We start from the raw sequence: 22,224 nt of genomic DNA, 5'->3' as shown, positions 1-22,224 counted from the left end.
TTACGCTTACCAGGTGATTGTGGACGGAGGAGAACTGAAGACCCTGCAGTGCATCATCACCCCCTTCCCCTCTACAGCGGAGTAATCCTCCCCTTCTCTGGTCAAAATCATGGGGGGCAGATCTGCAAAAGACCAGGAGCAGAATCGAGTCATCAATCAGAGGTTGTTGGGAAAGCGGTTAGTGCGTTAATGTGGCTTCTCAACCGATGACGGAACAAGGTGTGGCCCACGGCTGTTGTACTATCGGGACTTTGAGGAGGAGAAAAACAACCCAACGAAATCAGGTTTGCAGTCTTGAATCCAGATGAAGAGAAAACGGAAGGGAGGCAGATAATCGTGGGTTAAATGAGGTGACAAAACAGTTGCCTTTACCGTGTGATAATTGTCGCCTAATTTGTGTTAAAAACTAAATAAATTAATAAATAACAGATTCAGCTGTCATGCTGTCAGAAATGTGCAAACGTGAAAATGAAATCAAAGAAGAAAACAAAGGAATAATGAGTAAGCCGAGCGCGTGCACCTTATCAGTCGTAGTCAAAGCCTCCCATTAAAATGCTCTGTCTCCCCTAATTGTTTACAGAGGCAGCAGCTGGGACTCAGCATTCAGAGGCTGTCCGGTTTTATTAACTCCTGTGTCACCGAGAACAAAGCCCCCCACGTTGGTGCGGGGCGATGGGAAGCAACAGTCTGCCTCTTTTTGTTTTTTATCTGTTACTTGTAAAGCAGCACATGTTTGTGTTGTGGCACTGGAATCAGGACAGAATTGAGGGGGGACTTGTTTGCGTATACTGTAAATGTCAGGGAACGCCGCTTGGTGCTCCACAGGGAGAGCGGCTAGCCTGTGCAGCTTGTAGACAGCCCCCTCCTCTTCACTCACTGCTTCATGGGCATATGCCAACATCATCACCAGCTCTCCAATCTTTAGAACATCAGTCAGCAGTCTCCCCATGACTCACCGTACTTACTCATTAACAGCATTTTCATCGACTTGTTAAAACACGCCGTGGAAACGGATCTGATGAATTTAACCCAAAGCCGTTGAACTTACTCATGATCATGATGTTTGCGTTGGACAGCAGGCTCCCGTGTCTGTTGGAGGCCTCACACTGGTAGACTGCACTGTCAGACGCCTTGGCGTTATGCAAAACGATGGTCTCACCAAGCGTCTTCCTGTTGGCTGCTGGGGCGTCTGCAGTCAACCAGAGAAACAATCGATGAAACATCAATGTTGAAGATAAAATTCATCACACACAGATAATCACACATCAACAGGTAACTGGACTTTTCTGCTTCATTCATAACCCACCGTCTTATCCACACTGCACTGACCATTAATGCACAAGAACAGATGGGTATTCTTAAGATTTTAACTATACTACTAAAGTAAACGTAACTCTTACCAATACTGCTCATCGATTCGGCATTTTAACAACTTTAACAACACTTGCACCAGCTCTTAGATATAGATATATATAATATATGAATGCAGGACTTTTTATTTGTCAATGTTTCACTGTGCCATAGTTCACATGCAGCTCCCAAATCACTGAATCCATCTCCCTGCTCTGAGTGATACTTTTGAACTTTTACTTCTCAGTGCTATTGTCACTAAGAGCGGCAAGCTGTGTGTGTGTGTGTGTGTGTGTGTGTGTGTGTGTGTGTGTGTGTGTTTACTACTACAGAAGTTTAGGAGGACCATTTTGAGCCTAGAACTTACAGAGTGAGGACGCTTTCTGACCTACTTTCAATAGACCGATTGAGTGTAAGTACTTGTTTGTTGAGATAGAGTTAGAATTAGGATTAAGTTAAGGTTAGGGTTATGCATTTAGTTGTGATGGTAAAGGTTAAGGCTAAAGGGCTAGGGAAAGAATTTTGCCAATAAGAGTCGTGAATTTCTGAATTGTTGTATTCATACTTTTAAATGAGTACAAGAATGTGCTTGTGTGTGTGTGTTTGTGTGTGTGTGTGTGGTTGGTCATATAAAATGTACAAGATAATATTTCATGTTGCAACAATAAATACAAACTCTATTTACCTCGTTTCTCCAGTGCCGAGAACAGAACCAATAACATCAGAGCTTATTGATACTACAGTCTTTAATTGTGTAGCACCAGGACCTGGTTAATACTGGTTCAGTCCCATCCCGAAGCACAAGTGTGTATATTCTGATTGTTTATCCTCCCTTTAGAAATGTTTTGCCACCATGTTTGTGGGTCCCAAACCACATGTTGGGAACCAGTGCCCTAATCCATTGAGCCAGGACTGCTTCACAAACTTTTTAATGAACATGTTTTTCATGCGTCGCTCTACAAATAAAAGAAAGTCGACTCTACCATTAATGTGGTTTCCACATTCTGCCCTCTATGACACAAAAACTGCACCGTCACAGTTTTCATCATGAGCAGCATCGTGGTACGACAGATAGTTCTGGTCTGTTTCCTTATTTCCTTAGATACAATGTTTGCGTCTCACTGGATGGATTTCAATTTAAAGAACCCAGAGTTTTTGACAGCTCAGGATTATTCTAACAGCATTTCACAGTGGCTTCCTTCAACATCCATTTAGAGTTTGAGGCTTCAATGACTCTCCTATCCACTCTGGAACACTCCTCGCTCGTGTTAAATCTTATGCAATGTGATGTCGTAAGAAAGAAAAACAAAATGTCAACATTAATACTTTTTGAGACTTTAAGATTCCCCACATTATGACTACCACTGTATGAGCAGGTTGTACATGTTTAAGGGTGTGTGTGGGACTGACCCTGCAGAGGTACGCCGTTCACCCTCCACGAGATGACCAGCGGAGGAGTCCCGCTGGCGGAGCACTTGATGAGCACGTCTGAGCCGATCATGCTGAGCTGACTCTCGGGCTCAAACAGCCACTCCGGAGGCTCTGGGAACACACAGTCAGCACAATGTTGTTAAAGTGATGAGTGTGAGTTTGAGTTTGAGAAAGACACTGAGCATTTACACAGAAAGGACACAACCACAGGAACATGCACGCTTTATATGTTATTCAATATGAGAGCGCTTTTAGAATAAATGCTGCAATTACATTTAAGGGTACCAAGGACAGACAAGTAGAGGCACACCAGGCTGCCACACTACATTAGTATTGTGTGCAAGTTTCTGTGATGCACTGGTTTGGAGTTATTCAGGTTGTGTGGCAGGGTTTTCTAGAAACAATTAAAGGGAGGAGAAGGTATGAAGGCTTTTTACAGAATATCTGACGTAAAAGCAACACCTGCACTTTCACTCCTGGTTTACTGAGGAAACAGTTTCACACCCTTCTGCATCATCACATTGGTCTGTTATAATTCACCAAATTATCACAATAATGAGCCTCACATACATATTATCCTGGAAACTTGATTGTGCTACAGTGAATGTGCAGTGTAAAACAAAAAATTAACAGTGATGGAACATAGATATGTATATTTACCTTGTCTGTGATTTGATAATTTAGAGGATATTTATAGCATATGAATTATTTTATTTAAACAACAAAATAGGTTTTTCTGCTGCTTAGTTGCAGTATTTCTATGTTATGTTACTTTATGACTGTTAGTTCTACTCCACTACATTCAGAAAATGGAGCCTTTTACTCCACTAAATGTCTTTGACCAGTATAGTTGCTCGAAGTTAAGATTTTTGTACAAGACATGTAAAAACAGTGTAATACACAAAGCATATCCAAAGATTAAATCAGTGTTTTTTGTCTTTTTTTTATACTTTTTTTCCCGACCATTGCTCTTTAACCAAAGAGACATTTTCTTAAACATTTCTTATCCGGTTTTAGATTTAAATGTTTGTGGCTGAAAGATGTAAAATCCGACAATATTTCACACAAAAAAGAAAGATTTGAATCTAATCATGTCATTTATATTAATAAATCCATCAAAGGGGCCATTTTTATGAACTTTCTTCAAGTCCATGTAGGTCATTATACTTTTACTTGATTAAATTTCTGAATTGCTTTATTCATACTTTTAATTAAGCAATCTCAGCCCTTCATCCAGCACTTTATCTGGCTTCTTTTAAAGGATTCATCATATCCATATATCATCAGCCACACAGCTCCTACAGTAAATCTGCTCTACTTGCTTATTGTAAGAGAAGTGAGGATTCAGTCCATTATTTAAAGAGACAAAAGGTTTGATGTGACAGCAGCACTGTAACAGCATGTAGTATTTACCTTCTACTCTCACTGTGAAGTAGTGGATGGCTTCTCCTAACAGGTTCTTCGCCTTGCACATGTACTTTCCTTTGTCTTCCTGTTCAACTTTCGGCACTATCAGCAATTTCCCATGATTCTCCAGTTTTGCTCTGACGGGGAGCTGATGGCCAATCTTCACCCACTCCACCTGAGGAGTTGGACTGACAGAGAGGGAAACACACAGTGAGTTTAAACATGTTAATATATTAAACTTAAATTAGATAATACTTTATTATTCCCACGGAGAAATATAAATATAAACACAAGAAAATATTGAGATAGAATACAAATAACGTTCCTGAACATGCTACAGTTACCTGAATATAAAGTAAATAGTGTTCAAACATGTGACATTTTAAAATAAATACAGTAGATATAAAAACTACAATTCTCCACCAAGGAGGATTTATTTTCGACCTTGCCCCCATGTTTGTTGGCTGCTTTGTTTCTTTGTCAGCAGGATTATGCAAAAACAAAATCAACCAAATTTCATGACCCAAGGAAGAATCCATTAAACTTTAGTGTGAATCCGGATCAGGGAACGCATCCGGGAATTTTTTGTTTTCTTTAACAAATCGTAGCATTGTACGTTTTCAACATTTTTCAGATCTAGGGAATTTAAATGTGTTTTCAATAGTGGACTGTTGGGCCTTGGCGGAGGTTTGCACTCCAGGAAATTTAGAATTTAGAATTTGAGGAAATTACTCAAAGATGTAAGTGAATTAATATGTTTGAAACATGTTGAATTACTTACAATCCCTCAGCAATACACTCCAATTTCAGGTCCTCTCCTTTGACCAGCTGTGTCTCTGATCTGCCACCAGAGGGCGTCAGAAGAGAAGGCCGTCTTTCCAGGATGGCATTAGCTGAGGAGGTATAGCAGTGGATTAGACAGTATCAATACACACCAGAGGTGTAATGCAGTTTCCTAAATGCTGCACCTAAATAAATGGCAAACTGACAGAGCTGCATTGTGCACACAGCTCTTTCTAGCTGATGTTTCACTCAAACAACTCACCAGCTTCAGGACTCATGTCACTTTTTTCTGAAATGGAGGTGGATGAGACAAAAATACAATGAACATGAGGACAACGTGGGTGCATCATGACAAAAACATCACCGAAATCACAACACAAAACCGAGAGGATGCACAAAACGAGACAGGGTGTCACTCGGATGGCTTTTGAAGTGCTGCTATGAACGTGGATATCGGCGAACAAGTGTGAAATGATCAGTGCTCTGAAAACAAATCAAAGCTGAGCTGGAATAAACAGCTGAAGTGACGCCTACTTGTCTTGACGATGACAGCCATGGCGATCTTTTGAACGATGGTCCGTATTCTTGGGAAGGCGGCGAAGCAGCAGTAGTCTCTCCTGCTGTCCTTGTGTTCCGCGTGAGAGAAGTAAAGGTCCCCGTTCAGGCCCATGGACACTCTCTCATCCTGTTCTATGTGCTGAAGATCTGAGCACACACACATGACGGGTTTATGTAGCAAATACAAAGCAGTTTCATAAATTCAGCCTGAGGTTCACGATCTTTATTGATCATGACTCTTTATTAAACAGAAGGGTCTTCTTTGGACCCCTTGTCACGTTTTAAAAATCCATGAGCTGTTAGACGTTACATTTAATAAGTTCTCTAAAGAAATAACACAGGTCACATTTTCCAGTATTTACAAAATATAACAAAAATTCATATCTGTGTGGCATTTTTTTTCTTCTTTTGATGCCCCATTAATTATATAATGACCTCAGATTTACATTGTGACACTGGAAGGAGCCTGATGCTGGGAATTATCAAAACGTATGTAGAGTAGAAACAGTGAAACACATGTTTCACATTGTTGAACCAGCATAGATGTAATAATGTTATCTGTAATAACGTTTGTCTCATTTCCCAGATATTTTACTGCACATTTAATTTGATATTTTACACACATTTTGTTGATATTACTCACTGTACTGCATATTTTAAACATTGACGGTGTATGTAAAATATACTTTATGGTTTGGGATATAAGAGAATATTAAAAACCAAGATGTCATCAGCATTTCAAATACTTTTCCACACAATTCAGACTGACATATCTTAATATACCTAAATAAACTATTTAATTGATGAGGAAAAAAATGTGTATAATTAATAATTGAATATATTAAATAAAAAAAAATGTTGACATGTATTTGAAAACAAATTCATCATCGCTAAAAGGTATCACTTACTGATGGTCATCCAGTAGATCTGCAGAGGTGGGATTCCCTTAGGTGGGTCACACTGTAAAGTAAAAGGCTGGCCTTCCTCCACCTCCAGAGGGGCCAGTGTTTCTTTAGGAAACTTTGGAACACCTACATTAAAGATATAAAGCAAACAGAGTCAGCAGATGAAGTCAGACAATAATGAATAAACTAATCTCTTTAGTTCTCTTCCACTCCAGTAGATGGCAGTAATATCCTTCATGAATTCTGTGTGGGGCCTGCTTCCTGAGCTCTGTCTGTATCATTCAGCAGATTGAATTCTGTGGGATGTATTTCAGTTCTTGGCCCGAAGAAACAAAACAGACATCACTATGACACTTGTTGTGGCTTGTCACCACTGCTGAGTGGTTGACGCCCAGCCAACTTTTATGTGGGGGGGGGGGGGGTTATGTACTGTGCTTGGGAACAAAAATAAAAATGTGGTAAAGGGATGCAGAGGCTCGATCACATCTGATGATTTCTCCAGTGCAGAGTTATAGATGAGATGCTGCGAGGGGTGGAGCAGGCACCAACCTCAATGACTTTCTGCCATGTCAAATACAATGAAAAGCTCACAATGGAGCGGCGCAGTCGTTACATAGGACTGCTGGTCCTGAATCACTTTGAAAGGCACTGTAACGGAGCACCCTGCTCACACACACATGGATGTATGTTACTCACTGGGCACATAGAACTCGATCTCCTCCGATATGGCGGTCCCCAGTTTATTTGAGGCGTAACAGCGATAGATTCCCTGGTACTCTGTAAGGTTCCCATTATTTTCTATCACAAAGGTCCCAGAATTCTCTTCTTTCATCAACCGGGGGTCGAGGAAGGGGTCAAATTCCACGCCATTCTTTGTCCATCGGAATCTAAATAAAGAAAGCCAGTATTGAAACGTCAAATCCTAAAACCTGAGATTTTCAGCATGCTCACTTTCCAGAGATGGCGCACAAATTCAGAGCAACAAAATATAGCACATCATCTCAGTGGCCAACTGTTGTTGTTTGTTGTTTGTTGTTGGTGTCTGTTTGGCTGCGAACAAGCTCTCCATCCTCGCCTCGAGGTTCTGTACTCACTCTGGCTCGGGATTCCCTTTGGCTTCGCACGTCACGGGGAAGCTCTCGTCAAAAGGGAACGCGATGACAGTGCTGGGCGACTGATCTGTGATGGTGGGCAGCTGCTCAACTGGGCAACAAACAGGCAGACAAGCATGGAAATGTGAGAAGCACAACATAGGCCTGAATACAGAACTCTATTCAAAACTATGTCATATGAAACGTGATACTACAGCAGTGGTCTCCAACCTTTATGCCACCGTGATTCAATACAACAAAGCAGGGCCCTCAGGTGACCCCCCCCCCCCCTTATCGAAGGTTATAAGGCCTCAGTGTGAGAAGTTCAACTTTACTTCTGCCGAGGAGGTTATGTTTTCACCTGTGTCTGCTTGTTTGTTTGTCTGTTTGTTTTTTGGCAGGATCAAAACCTACGAAACAGATTTCCACTTAACTTGGTGGAGGGATGGAGCCTGGAACCTGGAACATTTTGTTGTAGATGTGAATGAAGGGGTTGGATCCAGGACATTTTTATTATACTTTCTTTAAATTGCAACATATATATTTTTTGTAAAAATTTTTATAGGAGGATCTTTCGACCACATTATGTGAAAAACAAGGCTAGAAGACTGCAATTAACAGTAATAAGTAGCTCAGATAATGTGGCCACAGGAAGGGAAATTCAATGTATCTGATAGTTTTAGAAGTGTAACACAGACAAATATGACTTATTTTGGAGCATGATTCAGATCAGATTTTTCTAAGTCATAACCTTCTGAGAACTTTGGCTGTAATAAAAAAAGAAAATACTTGAAAATACTTGGAAAATATTTGAAAAAAAACATTTTATATCATGTTGCACCTCACATTAAAACTACAAAGGTAAGTTCCACTTATCAGTTAATAGTACTCAGGACCTCAGCAACACTTACATCAGCATTATTCTCTCCTATATTTCTGCTATAACAACCAGACTATCATGTGTGGGACTGTTTGGCCGAGGCGGAGGTACATTATGCGCGGTACCGACTGACATTCAAGCTATTCTTAAGTATGAAGGACTACTGAAGCCTGAGGCAGTAAAAATGTCCAATAACTCATAAGAAGAACACATATAGAATTTTCCATCCATCCATTATCCATACTGCTTTGATCCTTTTAAAGGATGCAGGGGGATCTGGAGCCAATCCCAGCTGACATTGGGCGGGAGGCGGGGTACATCCTGGACAGGTCGCCAGCGTATCACAGGGCCAACATACTGGGGCAAACCACCATGAATGCTCACATTCACACCTGTGGTCAATTTAGAGTCTCCAATTTACCAAATTGGACCAGTTCTTGCTGTGAGACGACAGAAGTACTGTTTTTCTTCCAGTCTTTTCCCTTTAAATATCTTGCGAGCTCAGGCTGGAAACCACTGGACTAACATGTTTACACCAATAATACATTTTATGCAGAGTTCTATCCCAAAACAGAATAAACCAATGACTTTGTCTATAAAGTCGAAAGTTTAGCATTTATGAATAAGCCAACTTGTTGGATTGTTTCTATTTTGGGCATAAAACTCTTCACTCAGTCTCATATGATCTTATGACATGGAACATATGGTAAGAATGGAAAACACACGACACATTATGTATGACTGGAGTATGAATAAGTATAAAGGAAATGCAAATGTGATGCCTCATAGAAGCTACAATCGGTGTATTGTTACGGAGTCATGACTGATGCTGTGAGTCAGCGAGCCAGGAGATGAACTGAGAGAGAGCTGAGGTCATCACTAACACCAGCTACCGAGCGGCAGAATGAACTTACTGTTTACATGACCTAAAACTGCACAATCCACAGCAGCAGGGGGAAATAAACAGCACAAAAAACAGCCTTGTCACAAGTATTCTCTGTACACAAGCCTTTTCAAGCACATACACATTGGTGATGCAAAACAAAGGAATGAATTAAAACAATATTCAGACATTAGGAGCCTTCTGCCTTTTCAGAGAACCTCCTTGAAGTGTTCTTTATCAAGCTTTTAAGAGATATCCCTGAATAATTTAGAGGGAGAGGTTTGATACGTTTTTTTTGCAATAAAACTGGGAAGCATAGCGACGACACAAAAGCAGTCTCACTCGAACAAGATAATCGCTGTAGATTTATTCCCTTCACAGAATACTTGATGACTATAACAGCTCTCTGTGGTGTGATTTATTTGCCTCTAAATTATTCAAGTTAAACCAAGAACACATTCTCTGTAGAAGCGAATAAAGATTTGTGCGACTCCTCACACATAACCTTTCCTTGTTTATATATTCCACTGGGTCCTCTCCCGTCAGAAATCACTTTCTTTGAGTCGTCTATGATGTGTGTTTGTTACGGTTAAGTGTCTCTTATCTGAACATTAAGCAGATCCGTTGTGAATTATCAGACAGGAAAACATCATATACATTTTGTGCAATCAGGTCATTTGTACCACAAACTGAATATAAATGTACAAATTGAATTCCTCTGACTTGAAAGGATGATTAGAATCAGTTCACTGCAGCTTGATTCTAAAGAAACAGTTGGAAAGCCGATCTTTTACTATGTATCTTTGTCTTTTAAAAATGTTAAGTACATATATTACTGCAGAAACAAGTTGTGGACACTACATTGACATCAACAGACCCATGGCCATCTTCAAATGAGGTGTGGTCAGGTGTGTTGAACTTAAACTTGAGCATATTATAACAATCTAAACCCACAGTCTGAAAACATTTCTACTTTTGTCATTCATGTGGTGTTAGTTCCTCCATCTCTCACAAGTGTCTAACATGACCACATGTTTTTTATGAGCATACATTATTATTATTATTATTAAATGATCAATGTGCTTGTCATACCTGATCCTTTTTCGTTGCTCTTCTTTTCTATGCAAATATATAAAAGTGGTGTTGCAGTGTTGTTGAAACACTTATTACATAGTTACAACACATTTTGTTTACAGCGTCAATGTTTTTGCCACCTTTCGACATTTTAACGACTCTACAACTTCATTGGGACGTTCCAAGGGGCATGTTAATGTGCTGTTAGTTCAATGGTGGAAAAAAGGTCTCTGCACCAGCACCTGCAAACACACCTGACTGCCAAAGGGAATGGGAGATGGCGCTAGATTTGGTTTATTGCATGTTGGGCTCCAAAACGTACAGTACAACCTTTTTTTTTCACCATGCATCTGGCACAGTGACCTTTTCCCACCATTAACGAGACAGAGCTGATTTGGACACAGCATAAATGCCCTTGCACCAATCACTTTTCTCCATGTGCTTAAATCATTAAAATAGTTTAAGTTAAGTTAAACCAGCTTTCAATATTTTACAGTGTAGAAACCATGATTTAAAGGGTTAGTTCAACCAAATAATGAAACAATAAAAACATGATTTCTCACATAACTCTAATGGTATCATCAGTTTATGAGATATCCTGCTCTCAGATCTACTGCTCCATTATAACAAAATGAAAGTTTGTTTTCAGTGTTAAAATCTGTGATCATTTCAAATACAATGTCTTTGTTTATGTGGATACGACAAAAAAAACGAATAATGTTTTAAATCATTTCAAACTTAATAAAAACTTCTAACATTGTGTGTGTAATAATAATATATGTTTTTTATCTAAAGGAACTACCACTTTAACTGCAGCAGTAATTGAAACCAGCCTCCTTTGTGAACATGTGTGGATGAATGTTTTGCTATAGCACAAAGTCAGCACTCACCTTCCAGTGGGATGTCAATGGCAGCAGTCGTATATAAGGCACAATAACAGGTGATCCAGCCCAGCACGGCGACCAGTCCCGGGCTCCTCTGCGACCTCATGGTTTCACTGTAAATCTCAGACGTCCTCAGGAAACGCGTGCTCTCTCTCTCTCCTCTGCGTCCTCAGTTCATTTCTCTGGCGCGTCGAAAGATGCTGTACCTGTGAGAGCAGCACAGACGGAGAAGGCCCCCATGAATCCACCCACGCGCTGGCAGACAGAAAGGCAAACCCCAAACACAACAAATCCCATGTGACTGGGAGCCCGACTGCTCCCTGCTCAGCCAGGCATAACCTGGCACACCGCACATTTTCATTTGCATCAACAGGGGCTCTGTTGTGCGCTACTTCACGTTTTACTGTGACAAAGAAATATTCACATTAAAGCCGTGTATCATCCCCCTTCCCCCTGGGACTCAAATTGTTTGTAGTTTGATGTCAGTGTAAGTGTGTAGTCGGAAAAGTGCATTTTTCATGCGGCGGTGGGAATAAATAAATAAGCAAATGAAGGAGCCTGTGGATTTATTAGTGCATGGCAGATGTTCAACAATACTGAAGGAAAGAAACACTTACTCCAAAACAGAGCCAAGATTGAAATCAAAATTACAATCGGAGTTAAGACTATTTGGCCGATTTAATCACAACGCTGTTTTGATCAGCGCCTGCAAGACTCTGATAACAATGAGTGAAAGAGATTAACAATGCAGCTACGCGTTTATCTGTCATTGCAGCAAACACTGTTGCCTGAGGGATGTGAGGCATACATGGCGTACATAGTTAGCAGTCAGACAAAGTAAGCTGTGCGCACACACGCACACACGCACACGCACACACACACACACACACACACACACACACACACACTCTGACAGGCTCCAGAGTACAGGATCATTTTGCAGCTAACAGACCAGAGTGTGGACCATAATGAGCACATGATTGGTCGGGAGTGCGGGACCGGAGCAGGGAGGAGCACGAAAGAGAGCGATGTATGGGAATTTGAGTGTCTGTGCAGTGTATACCCTGTGGGGTGTCAGCTCATTAGTCTTCCCTGTGTTGGCTGTGACCCAGCTCGGTAGGTCATGTCGTAGTAATTAGCTTAACAGCTTAACATACACCATTACAACAAAAAAAGACACAATAGCAAAAACATTTGAGTTCTAAAGAAATGTAGAATCATAATTCTGTTGGTCTGCAGGGATTTTTTGTTTTTATGCTGGTGCTTAAACAGAAACTGTTGAACATGCAAGGATCCGCATTACAAGGTAAGGAAATCCAGTAATTGCAATTACTGAATTAATGTTGATAGGGCTCGCAATTAATGTCAAACACACACAGTCAAGCAGTCATATCAAAGATATGAGCTGGACAGTAACGATGCTCAAACACCTCTGCGACGTCGAGAAAGGAGCCTGTTTGAATTCAGCGCTCTTCTTTTCTAATCTTCCTGCTGCTTTAACAAAACTCAATGGGCGACACCGAGGTCAAACTCCCGTTCGAGAGATGGAATTGAATAACTGACCAGAGAACAAAAGAGTCGATTTCATTAATTCAGAGAATGATGAACATGCGTTGACTCTCCAGCCGTGCCTCATGGTAATGGTATTAACTCCGTCTGCAACTCAATACTGACCTTTTTGAACCAACTCGTGACCCCTGCCCCGCCCACCAACAGCATCGCCATCAAGGTTTGAGAATCCGAGGGTGATACGCGTAATATAAACCCGCCCCACTCAATCACAATTTATGCCCACCGACCTCAGAGTTATAATTCATCCACAGAAACGCCTGAGGCTTTGCTTTTGTTTCAGCCTTTCCCAAACACGAGGATTTGCGTATGTTGCTAAACAGAGATTAAAATCAAAGGTAAGGGCTTTCTGCTAATTGGTTTGTGCTTTGTTGGTGAGATTGGCCTGGTTAAGAGGCATAGGGAGTAGGAGAGGGTTACAATTCCCACTAGACAATGTGTTCTCATTGTTAGACCATGTTGGCCAAAATCCTTTACCAACCTAACAACACCTTAGATGGATTACACTTTGTTCAAACTGTGCCTGATCATTTGCCTTTTGATTTAATTTGTTCTCCCCTCATTAAACATTTATTGGGAAGCAACAGGGCCATCTGGTTGAGGGAGGTCCGCTCAGGGCTTAACTGCTGCGAGTAACAATGTCTACACTGAAGTCAGAGGGTATAGAGCCTATTGGACCTATATGATACACTCAAGAGGGGCCCCCCCTCCGACTCGGCTGATTTACAGACCGAGGGCTGTTTTTAATCCCCGCCCCTTTCAGCAGCGATCACACCAGCTCGAGATTGATGAAGCTGGCAGGAGGTTAAAAGCTGCTCACTGTGGGAAGGCCAATATGAACCCTAACCTTACTTAGCCAAGGCTCAGAGGGGACAGAAGCTCAGCCCAGGAGGGGGCAAGAAGTGGGAGATGAAGCAATGTGGGCCAAGTCAAAATCTGCCTCCACACTTTAAAGCTGTCTCTGAGTGACAGATGTAGAGCACTCTCTGACAAACCTTCTCCTCATCAACAAGACCAAAAGGACCAAGTATGTTCATTTTACAATGTGGACCAATTCTACACAAAGGCATTGTAACCTAATTTTACCCCTCATCATTAAAGTGTTTGACACAATAAAAAGCTTTTCAAACTCCCAGCTGGGGTGCGATGGGGGTTAGACATGTGCAATGTGGCACAAAATGGTGCCAAAAAAACATTTGTAGTCAATATTGATATGAATTACCAATATCAACATGTATTTAAATATGAATGAAGTCTCTATGTTGAGTGTGGAGATTGTGTGGAGAGTAGTACAGTCAGAAACTCAAAAACGATCAAAAACCATAAGAGCTACTAAAAGTGACGCTTTCATTATTATCAAACATAGATTTCATCTTGTATCTTGGGTCTGTTTTGTGTCAAGTAAAATCCTTGGTGATCAACTTGTCACTGGTTTGTTGTTTCAGTCAACTGTCATAGAAGGATAGTACACTACAAACTAAGTCTATCAAGGTATAAAGAAGCCACCTCGTACAGTAAATCTGCGATTAGGGTCTTTTTAAAGATTCCATTATATGATTAATCAGAACAATTAATCAGCAGTATAATCAATAATAGAAAGGGATCATTAGCTGCAGCCGTAATTGGTGCCAAATTACAATCAAGACAATTTAGAGCAAAAAGCGTGTTTGATTTGAATTAAATTTGATTCACTTTAATTAATTTCATAATCGATTAGTGTGTTGATTAAATTGTCAATCATTTATTGTACAAGATGTTAAAAAATTCTGAGAAAAAGCTGAGAGAAAAGCAGCTAGTCAGGAAATTGTCAATGTTTGGCTTTTTTGCTTGGAAAATCAATGACACATTGATTGATTAATTCTTTCAGTTTTAGTGGCTAATAGTTCAATGTGTCTACTTTAAATAGTTTGAGAGTTTAGGGAGTTGCATGCTTTATGTTTCACATGATAACTGTGGGGTGTAGTATTTCCATTCCTTGTCGTCATAGGTTTTAAGTGAACACTACACACAAACACATTGTTAAAGGTTCAGTGTGTATAATTTAGTGACATCTAGTGGTGAGGATGTATGTTGCAGCTCAACCCCCCCTTCCAAACATGAAAGAGAACCTGTGGTAGCCTTCAGTTGTCATAAAAACTCAAAGGGTGTTTAGTTTGTCCAGTCTGGGCTACTATAAAAAATATGGCATAGAGAGGACCCCCTCCCGATATAACTGTAAAGGTCATTCTAGGGTAAGGAAAACAACAATTATAACTATTTAGATGATAACACACTAGTGAAAACTATGATTATTATAAATTAAATCTAGGCCATAGATCCCTTTCACCTAAATCGTACACACTGGACCTTTAACTAGCCCTTTTGGGATGTGTCTTATCCACTGAGTAACTGTGCAAACTGGGCTTGATGTAGCCAAAGCACGTCTGCACCACCCACGTCTTGTCATCTTGTTTATCCATGACTGATCCTTACATTTAGGGTTGTTGTGACTATTGAGTGAGCTGTCACTTTCTGTGCCAACAGAAACTGTTTCCTTAGGGGGGTAACTCTGCGTTCCCATATGGACTACTGATATCAAAATGTCCTGCTGACAAGAACAACCCTTCAATACTTAGTGGAGTGTAAGTTCTTTAAATATCTGGCCAACAAAGTAATTTGTCGACAGTATATCCATAGTTTTCTATTGAGAAAATTATCTATGTCAACCAGTGTTTTACCATTTACTGTATATTGCTCATCCCCACTTTACCTTTTTTCTTTTGTTTTTTTCAGACATGCACTGATCTCCAGACATTTTCCTGAAATTTTGCGGAGGGGCTGTAGGAGTCCATTGCTCTGGACCTTTCCGAAACATTTCCTGCAAGGCCTCTCGTAAAATGGAAAATGTCTGAGTGAGCCCGTGTGAGAATAGAGCAAGAAATATCGTAACCTTCACAGTGGGTGGGCATGTTGATGACATTTCTAACACGCAACAGATGCTGAAAAACTAAACCTGAAAAACAGAACTGAATAAACAAAAAGAATACAAATATTTCAGGATTAAAAAGAGAAGCTCTACACCATTAAGTTGCAGATAGATGCGTCAGCTTGCGAAGAGGATAATTAGGAGCTTTTGGTGATAAGAACCAACGTGATGTCATGTTTCCACAGTGGAATTTATAGGCCTATGTCATGCCTCTTGTATGCGATACTCAGCTGTCACCCCTCACCTGAATGTTCAGGACATTTTCCTCTTACTGTGAATGCATCTGACCTAGACAATCTCCTTCTCAAATGAGAAAGACAAAGTTGATGTCTGAAAACAGCTTTAAACCTTGTCTTCAATACTGAGGATATTTTTTAACCTTTATTTTACTCTCCATTTAAAAAAAAAAAAAAAAAACCTCCATCCACATGGCCTTCATTCGCCAGACAAGAACACAAAAACGACTACAAAGTCTATAACATGCATGCAGGGGCCAGTAGGTGGTGATAAACTCGACATCAATAATCCTTCAAATGCCAGAGAAGAACGATGCGGTCCCAGTCATGTTGGGTGAAACAGACAAAGCAACAGTGGGCGTGCGCAAAGTAAGAAGTGATGTAATCGTTTCCCAAACGATTTTAATTGTCCCCACGGATACATAGAATTGTGAGTTTTTCTAAATCTGCAGGTTTTTGTAAAAAATCTCAGTTTTAATTACTTCAAAGCAATTTTTGTGTATGAACGAGAAGCTCAAATACAGAGAGAAAAAAGCTGTTCTTCACGCTGCTGAATCCTGTATCACTAAAGAGCAGAATTCACTGACTTGTTACATTAGAGATTTTTCACAGCAGCCATCTTGACACGAAATTACAGTTACCAGTTAATAGTGTTACTAATTAAATTAATCAACGCTCTGTACCTAAATCAATCTAAACCTTCATTAACGTCAACACCTGTGTTCACCCACTATTTCATGTCAAAATGGCTGCTGATCTGGCATGCCACTATACAACTGGCCTGTTCTGTCTGTTTCTTGACTCCTACAGTTCAGCCATCTGCTCTGGCATCACACCTCAACTGTGACCCGTGAACAAATGCACAAATATTGAAAATGTATCACACACTACGAGGATGGCACGAGTCGGATTTCAAAGACAAAAACAAAGCACATCAAGTCGCTTCCTTGAACATTCTCCATGCAGCGTTGTTTAGTAAAGGGGTGGGGTCCTGTCTCCACCACTCAAAGTTCACTACAGTAGGTCTAGAGCCCTTGAGCTGGAACCATCTGCTGCTTTCTCACACAAAGACAACAGGGTAGAGAGAGTGTGAGCCTACTGTAGTTTAATGTGCGAGCCTGTAATAGGATTAAGCAGATCCTCGTCTTGTCAGGCCGGATTAAAATATTCTCTTCGCTAAAGACCTGCAACGGGAAGACAGCCGCTCCACGCTCCCCTCTCACGGCCCTGATAATGCTTTCACACTGATTCCCATTTGATCATTCAAGAACAATTAAAACAACGAAGTGAGCTGATTAACACTAAGCAGCAATTGACTTGCGTTGCTTCTGGAGTGTGTAATGAGTGCACAGTTTTTTGGGGTCGCCAGTTTGTTCTTTCAGTCCAATCAATGGCTCATTTAGCTTGCAAATATGACACAGTGTGGCCTGCTCTGAAAATGCAAACTCTCAAGTGGTGAAAACCTTTTTTTTGTAGAATTATATTTTCAGATTTGTTTAGAGATTTTTGTTTTCCCGTCTCGCTCTTTCGGAATTCGAACTATATTCCTTTCTGACCTTTGGCAATGTTAAGCAGTTTTAGTATTCTACAACAAGCTTGGCCCTGCGTTTCATCTATTATTAAAATATTAATGGGGAGGAAGAAGAAAAAAAAACCAGCAACAAGGCTCTAAATGAGATTAGGAAGTGGTAGCAAGATTAGATAATATGCCTGTCTAATTGAGATTGGGCTCGATTTGACTGCACTTCAGAAAGCATGACAGTTCCATTATCGCACCATTAATTCCAGAGGCCTGTAGCGCCAGCGTGCTCAGGGGACAGGGTCGGGAGCTGGGCGAAAGGAGTGACAGGAGGAGGATGAAGAATGAGGCAGTGAGGAAAGAGGAGAGGCTCAGGTTGTGAGGGAATGGGGCTCAGTTGCAGACAGATATAAAGCAGCTGCACTGATGAACTGTTCGGTTCCTGACCCCCGTGTGTTCTATATGAACTAATGAAGAACGACCATCATGACCCCGGGTGAACCCACTTCTTCAAGGAGAGAGTGGGATCCACTGCCTACACTGCGCAGTGACCCTGCAGCCTTATGTAACGACACACTGTACGAGGGTGGGATCTTCATGTCAGCAGCTGGCATCAGACACCCTTGAATAAGTGCATTCTTAAAAGGAAATTGAAGAGGTTTTTCACGAGAGGTTTTTATCTCGTAAGTAATGTGCATTTTTCAAAAAAGATTTTCATGAACAAAAGAGCACCAAGGCTTTCTCCAGAATATAATTAGCTGCTCTTTTGTGTGTCTGAAAGCTGTTTGCCTCAGACGAATATGAAACTCTGCTGTGAATATTCAAGCTGAAACTTACAGCGCTCTCTCTATATCAGAGCTAACCATTGTGACTTCTAATACTGGCCTGTTGCATAATTTATACGCAGAATGGAACTCTTGGTGGCTGAGACGTCTCACACAAGCGCATTAATGGGAAACACAAAAGCAATAGCCATAACACAAATGCAAAAGCAAATGCACAAGTGCAAAAGCCACTCAACGGAAGCACGACCACAACGCACATTGAAACGAGCGCAGCTACTGACTGCGGTCGAGTCAAGGATGTATGTGAGCCGTGGTTTATGAAAGTCAATCGCCGCTTAAATGAGATACTCGTGTACCACCGAGTGTAACACCTCAAGTATGGTTCTCATTTTAAGCAGCGACTGCTCATTTCATTGTCAACATCAGTTGTCCCTCACTTCAGTGGTGGTTCTGTTTCCATTGTGTGGCTTGTGCAGTTAAGTTGTGCCCTTTTGCATTCGTGTTGTGGCTTTTGCACTCGGGTTTCCGGGCACCGTATAAACTGATCACCAGAGCGTGTCACGTGACATGAAAATAACAACAATAAATCCTGCACACTGTTTGTGGCTAAAGCTACATAACAGAAAAACTTCCGAGTCCTCTCTTTGAACCGGTTAATATGTTCAGAGCACGGGGGAAAAGGTTTTGGAAAGTGCAGTGCACCTGTCTGCATCACAGCTTACAGCCTTTTTTCCCTTTTTCCCTCTGATGTGCTCTCTTTGAAGTCCCACAGGAGTGCCCCCTCGCCCAGGACAATAATCACATTAGTGTGTGATCCTCGCTGAGTAGCTGGCACAGAGATGAATTGGACTGCGAGTTGGACTGCAGGGATTGGAATATTAGTTTTCCCTCGAACTAACACAGCCCGCTCCTCTCCGAATCCATTCCCTCCGACTGACTGATGCTGGAAATTACCCCAGACGAAACTGTCTCACCGCAAGACATGATCGATGGCTCTTATATCCCAAATCCTCACCTCCATCAGTCCCCGGTGCAATTTATTTCTGCCAACTACCGAGAATTCCGGATGTCCCTACAGCACACACGGAGCTGCAGCGCAAACTACAGTTTTATAGAAACACTCTACCTGTGCTGCCTCATCCACCTTCTTAATCCCTTCAGGTGTCTCATGTCCATACAGGGAAAAGAAATCTGAATTTCAGCCTGTGAAATGAGAGGCTCTGCTCTGACTGTTGTGACATTTGAATTTCCTGTTCGCTGCTGCAGCAGAGCATCTGGACAGTGTTACCCAGGGTAAGCTGTTTGACACAGCTGTCGGATATGTGGCCCAGTTCCTGTGGCTCTCAATCTCTTAATAGGGTCGAGATGAGTTTATGTTGAGACCAGGCGACTGGAATGAGTTCAAGACCTGACGTTCAAGATTTAAGATTGTGAAATATAACAAAGCAGAATCTCAGTATTTACAGTGGGCTCTCATTAGTTAAAGACGAAATATATTTGTTATTCAAGAACACATGTTAGAAAACAGCAACAACTGAACAAGATGTTTTCAATATCATCTTAACTGACTTTAACTTTTTTTGAAATAAATATATGTCTCACTGTCTTTGCAGCTACATTAAGATTATGATTATTTTAAATCAACAAACCACTTCAAGCTTAATACTTCCCAGACTAATAGTATTTCTTAATGAAACATGAAAACCAGTTTGGTTACACTTATAGAAACACCACATTAGCTAGTCTTGCCATTAATGCTTTTCCCTAGATAACACAAGATTCAGATGAAAAAATCTATTTCACACTACCAGTATTTAATCTACAGTAAAGGGCTTATTAAATAAAACTAATTGGAGGTCGGAGATGCACCTCAGGGTCCATTTTAAAGTCCTCACTGTTACTGTCCAGTCCCACTTTGATGTCAATTCGGCAAAAAGCAAATGGCAGAATGAACTTAAAGTGAATGTAAATACAGTCTGCATTTGCTAAGCGAGAGCTCTGGAAACCATCCAGACATACCAGGGCTTGACACTTACATGTGCTAACCTGAAATATTTAGGGGTGTGTAAAAAACTTCAAGTCTGTCCAGAGTTAAAAATCTGCTCAGTCCTTTGGACACAAAATATATCACATGCAGGTTCAGCAGCTTTTGTAAGCAGGTGGTCTGGTCTGCTTTGAGCTCAGCCAGCGCTCCTCAGCAGGACCAGGCTCAAACGACACCACTGAACCCCTCCACGCTGATCAGGTTGTTGACACTCCAAGGCTGCTTCTCGTGGATATCTTAATGTGTTAAGATGTGTATCTTAAAAAAGTGGTGTCATTTGGATCATGTGATTTGTTTCAACGGACAAAACCGGCTCTGCACAGTGGTCGTGTCATAAAACAATAGAGGCTATTTGAACTGAGTTTTTTTACAGTTTACACAGATCCAGATGCAAGTGATACGCATGTGTCCATCCCTGCATACTGTACTGCATGTGTCACGCATGTGTTGCACAGCACACTTTAAGTTAGCTGAGTTTCAGTAAAAATAAATGTCAAGCTTCTCAAAGATGAATGAATGAGCTATGAGGCCTGACACTACAACTATAGAATCATTCAAGTTATATTTAGCAAACAATCACGATAAATGTGTGATTAATCCTGTAGAACAAAAGATGAGCTTTGAGATCACTGAACTTAGGCAACTTGTTCACTTAGTGCCACAACGATTTATTTTCATTACCAATTCATATGAGAATTATTTTCTGGATTAATTGTTTAACTGTTTGAATTTTTGGAAATAGTGAAAAATCCGACTTTCCGCATTCATTATTTTGCGATCAAAACCCCCAACCCCAAAAATATGTCATGATTAATTTTGCTATAATAAAATGAGAAAACTTGCAAATATTTACTTTTAATCAAATGATGATCTCAGCTCCAATCTAATTAATCTCACTCGTTTGTTTATTAAATCAATAAACAGTAGATTAAGACTATTTACATTTGACTGAGGACTCTTGTCAAATTTGTTTGCAAACATGTAAATGTAGTGAAGTCCCACATTTACTGATGCAGACACTTCAGATGATACTTTACTCTTGTCAAACATTTCCCATGAAACACTTTCATCAACCTCCTGAGATGCTTTTCAAACATCACAGTAACTATGACGACAGTGCTTCGAGAGGATGTAAACATTTTCATTCTAATAAACAGGTGTTTTTATCTTTGACAATTATTTAGAGTTGCAATATGTTGACGCGTCATAGAGCAGATTTGCATTGGGCTTTGGTCCCAGAGAAACCTATGATAAAAAAAGTATGAATTTTAAACATAAACTGTGTTGTGAGGTATTACATATGCAAAATAACTGTGCAAGAGAACAACATTTAGACTATTTAAAATGCAAATCTTAGCCAGAGATTTCCCTATCTACCGAATGCCTCCCAGAGTGTCTCCTCCACGTGGAGGGACCAAAACATGCTCAACCCAAATGTGCTGCAACAGCTTTACAGGCGTCTTCAGACACTATAGAATACTTACAAGACTTCACATTCTCAGCTCTGGTCGTCATGAGATGAACACCCGCTCCTTTCTAGGCAGCAACATCCAGAATCAAAGAAAAACATGACTGAGATAAAAATCATACTCTAGCAAAAATCATAGAGAGCGGAACACGTTCTTTGTTGTATCATACGAGCTGCAGACGGACAGGAGTGGAGCCACTGTAGTCACATATGTTACCAAAGCCTCTAGCTTGGCAAAGACGCTCATTAAGCCACTGACAATCATTCTCACAAAGCCTGATCTGAAGCCTATTCACCGGCTGTGTACAAAGCAGAGTGGTGGAATGCAAGTTCCATCTCGCGCCCTGTTCAGTGTCATGAACGATGTTTGCTGCACCTGAAGGCTCAATGAA

The 22,224-nt window shown here is 40.7% G+C and overlaps 1 protein-coding gene across 10 annotated transcripts in view; it reads right to left on the bottom strand.

The window, feature by feature from the left end:
* Positions 1–22,224, bottom strand: part of chl1b (cell adhesion molecule L1-like b) — a 70,340-nt gene that overhangs the window by 20,988 nt on the left and 27,128 nt on the right. For 4 of the 10 annotated variants that reach the window (XM_034585186.1, XM_034585177.1, XM_034585182.1 and 1 more), the window contains exons 2-13: positions 11,253–11,452; positions 9,320–9,337; positions 7,529–7,637; positions 7,131–7,321; positions 6,438–6,560; positions 5,506–5,676; positions 5,234–5,260; positions 4,970–5,081; positions 4,195–4,376; positions 2,761–2,892; positions 1,049–1,189; positions 11–122 (exon numbers count right to left, since the gene is read on the bottom strand). In XM_034585186.1, coding sequence (XP_034441077.1) covers positions 11–122; positions 1,049–1,189; positions 2,761–2,892; positions 4,195–4,376; positions 4,970–5,081; positions 5,234–5,260; positions 5,506–5,676; positions 6,438–6,560; positions 7,131–7,321; positions 7,529–7,637; positions 9,320–9,337; positions 11,253–11,352 — 1,418 coding nt within the window. In that variant the 5' untranslated portion in view covers positions 11,353–11,452. Of the gene's footprint in view, positions 1–10; positions 123–1,048; positions 1,190–2,760; positions 2,893–4,194; positions 4,377–4,969; positions 5,082–5,233; positions 5,261–5,505; positions 5,677–6,437; positions 6,561–7,130; positions 7,322–7,528; positions 7,638–9,319; positions 9,338–11,252; positions 11,453–21,848; positions 21,872–22,224 lie in introns of those variants that run through there. The other 6 variants (XM_034585180.1, XM_034585185.1, XM_034585183.1 and 3 more) reach the window with 4 other exon arrangements.

This window comes from Hippoglossus hippoglossus, chromosome 5 (genome assembly GCF_009819705.1).
Source record: "Hippoglossus hippoglossus isolate fHipHip1 chromosome 5, fHipHip1.pri, whole genome shotgun sequence".
NCBI lineage: Eukaryota > Metazoa > Chordata > Actinopteri > Pleuronectiformes > Pleuronectidae > Hippoglossus > Hippoglossus hippoglossus.
This window is presented reverse-complemented; position numbering and strand designations above follow the sequence as displayed.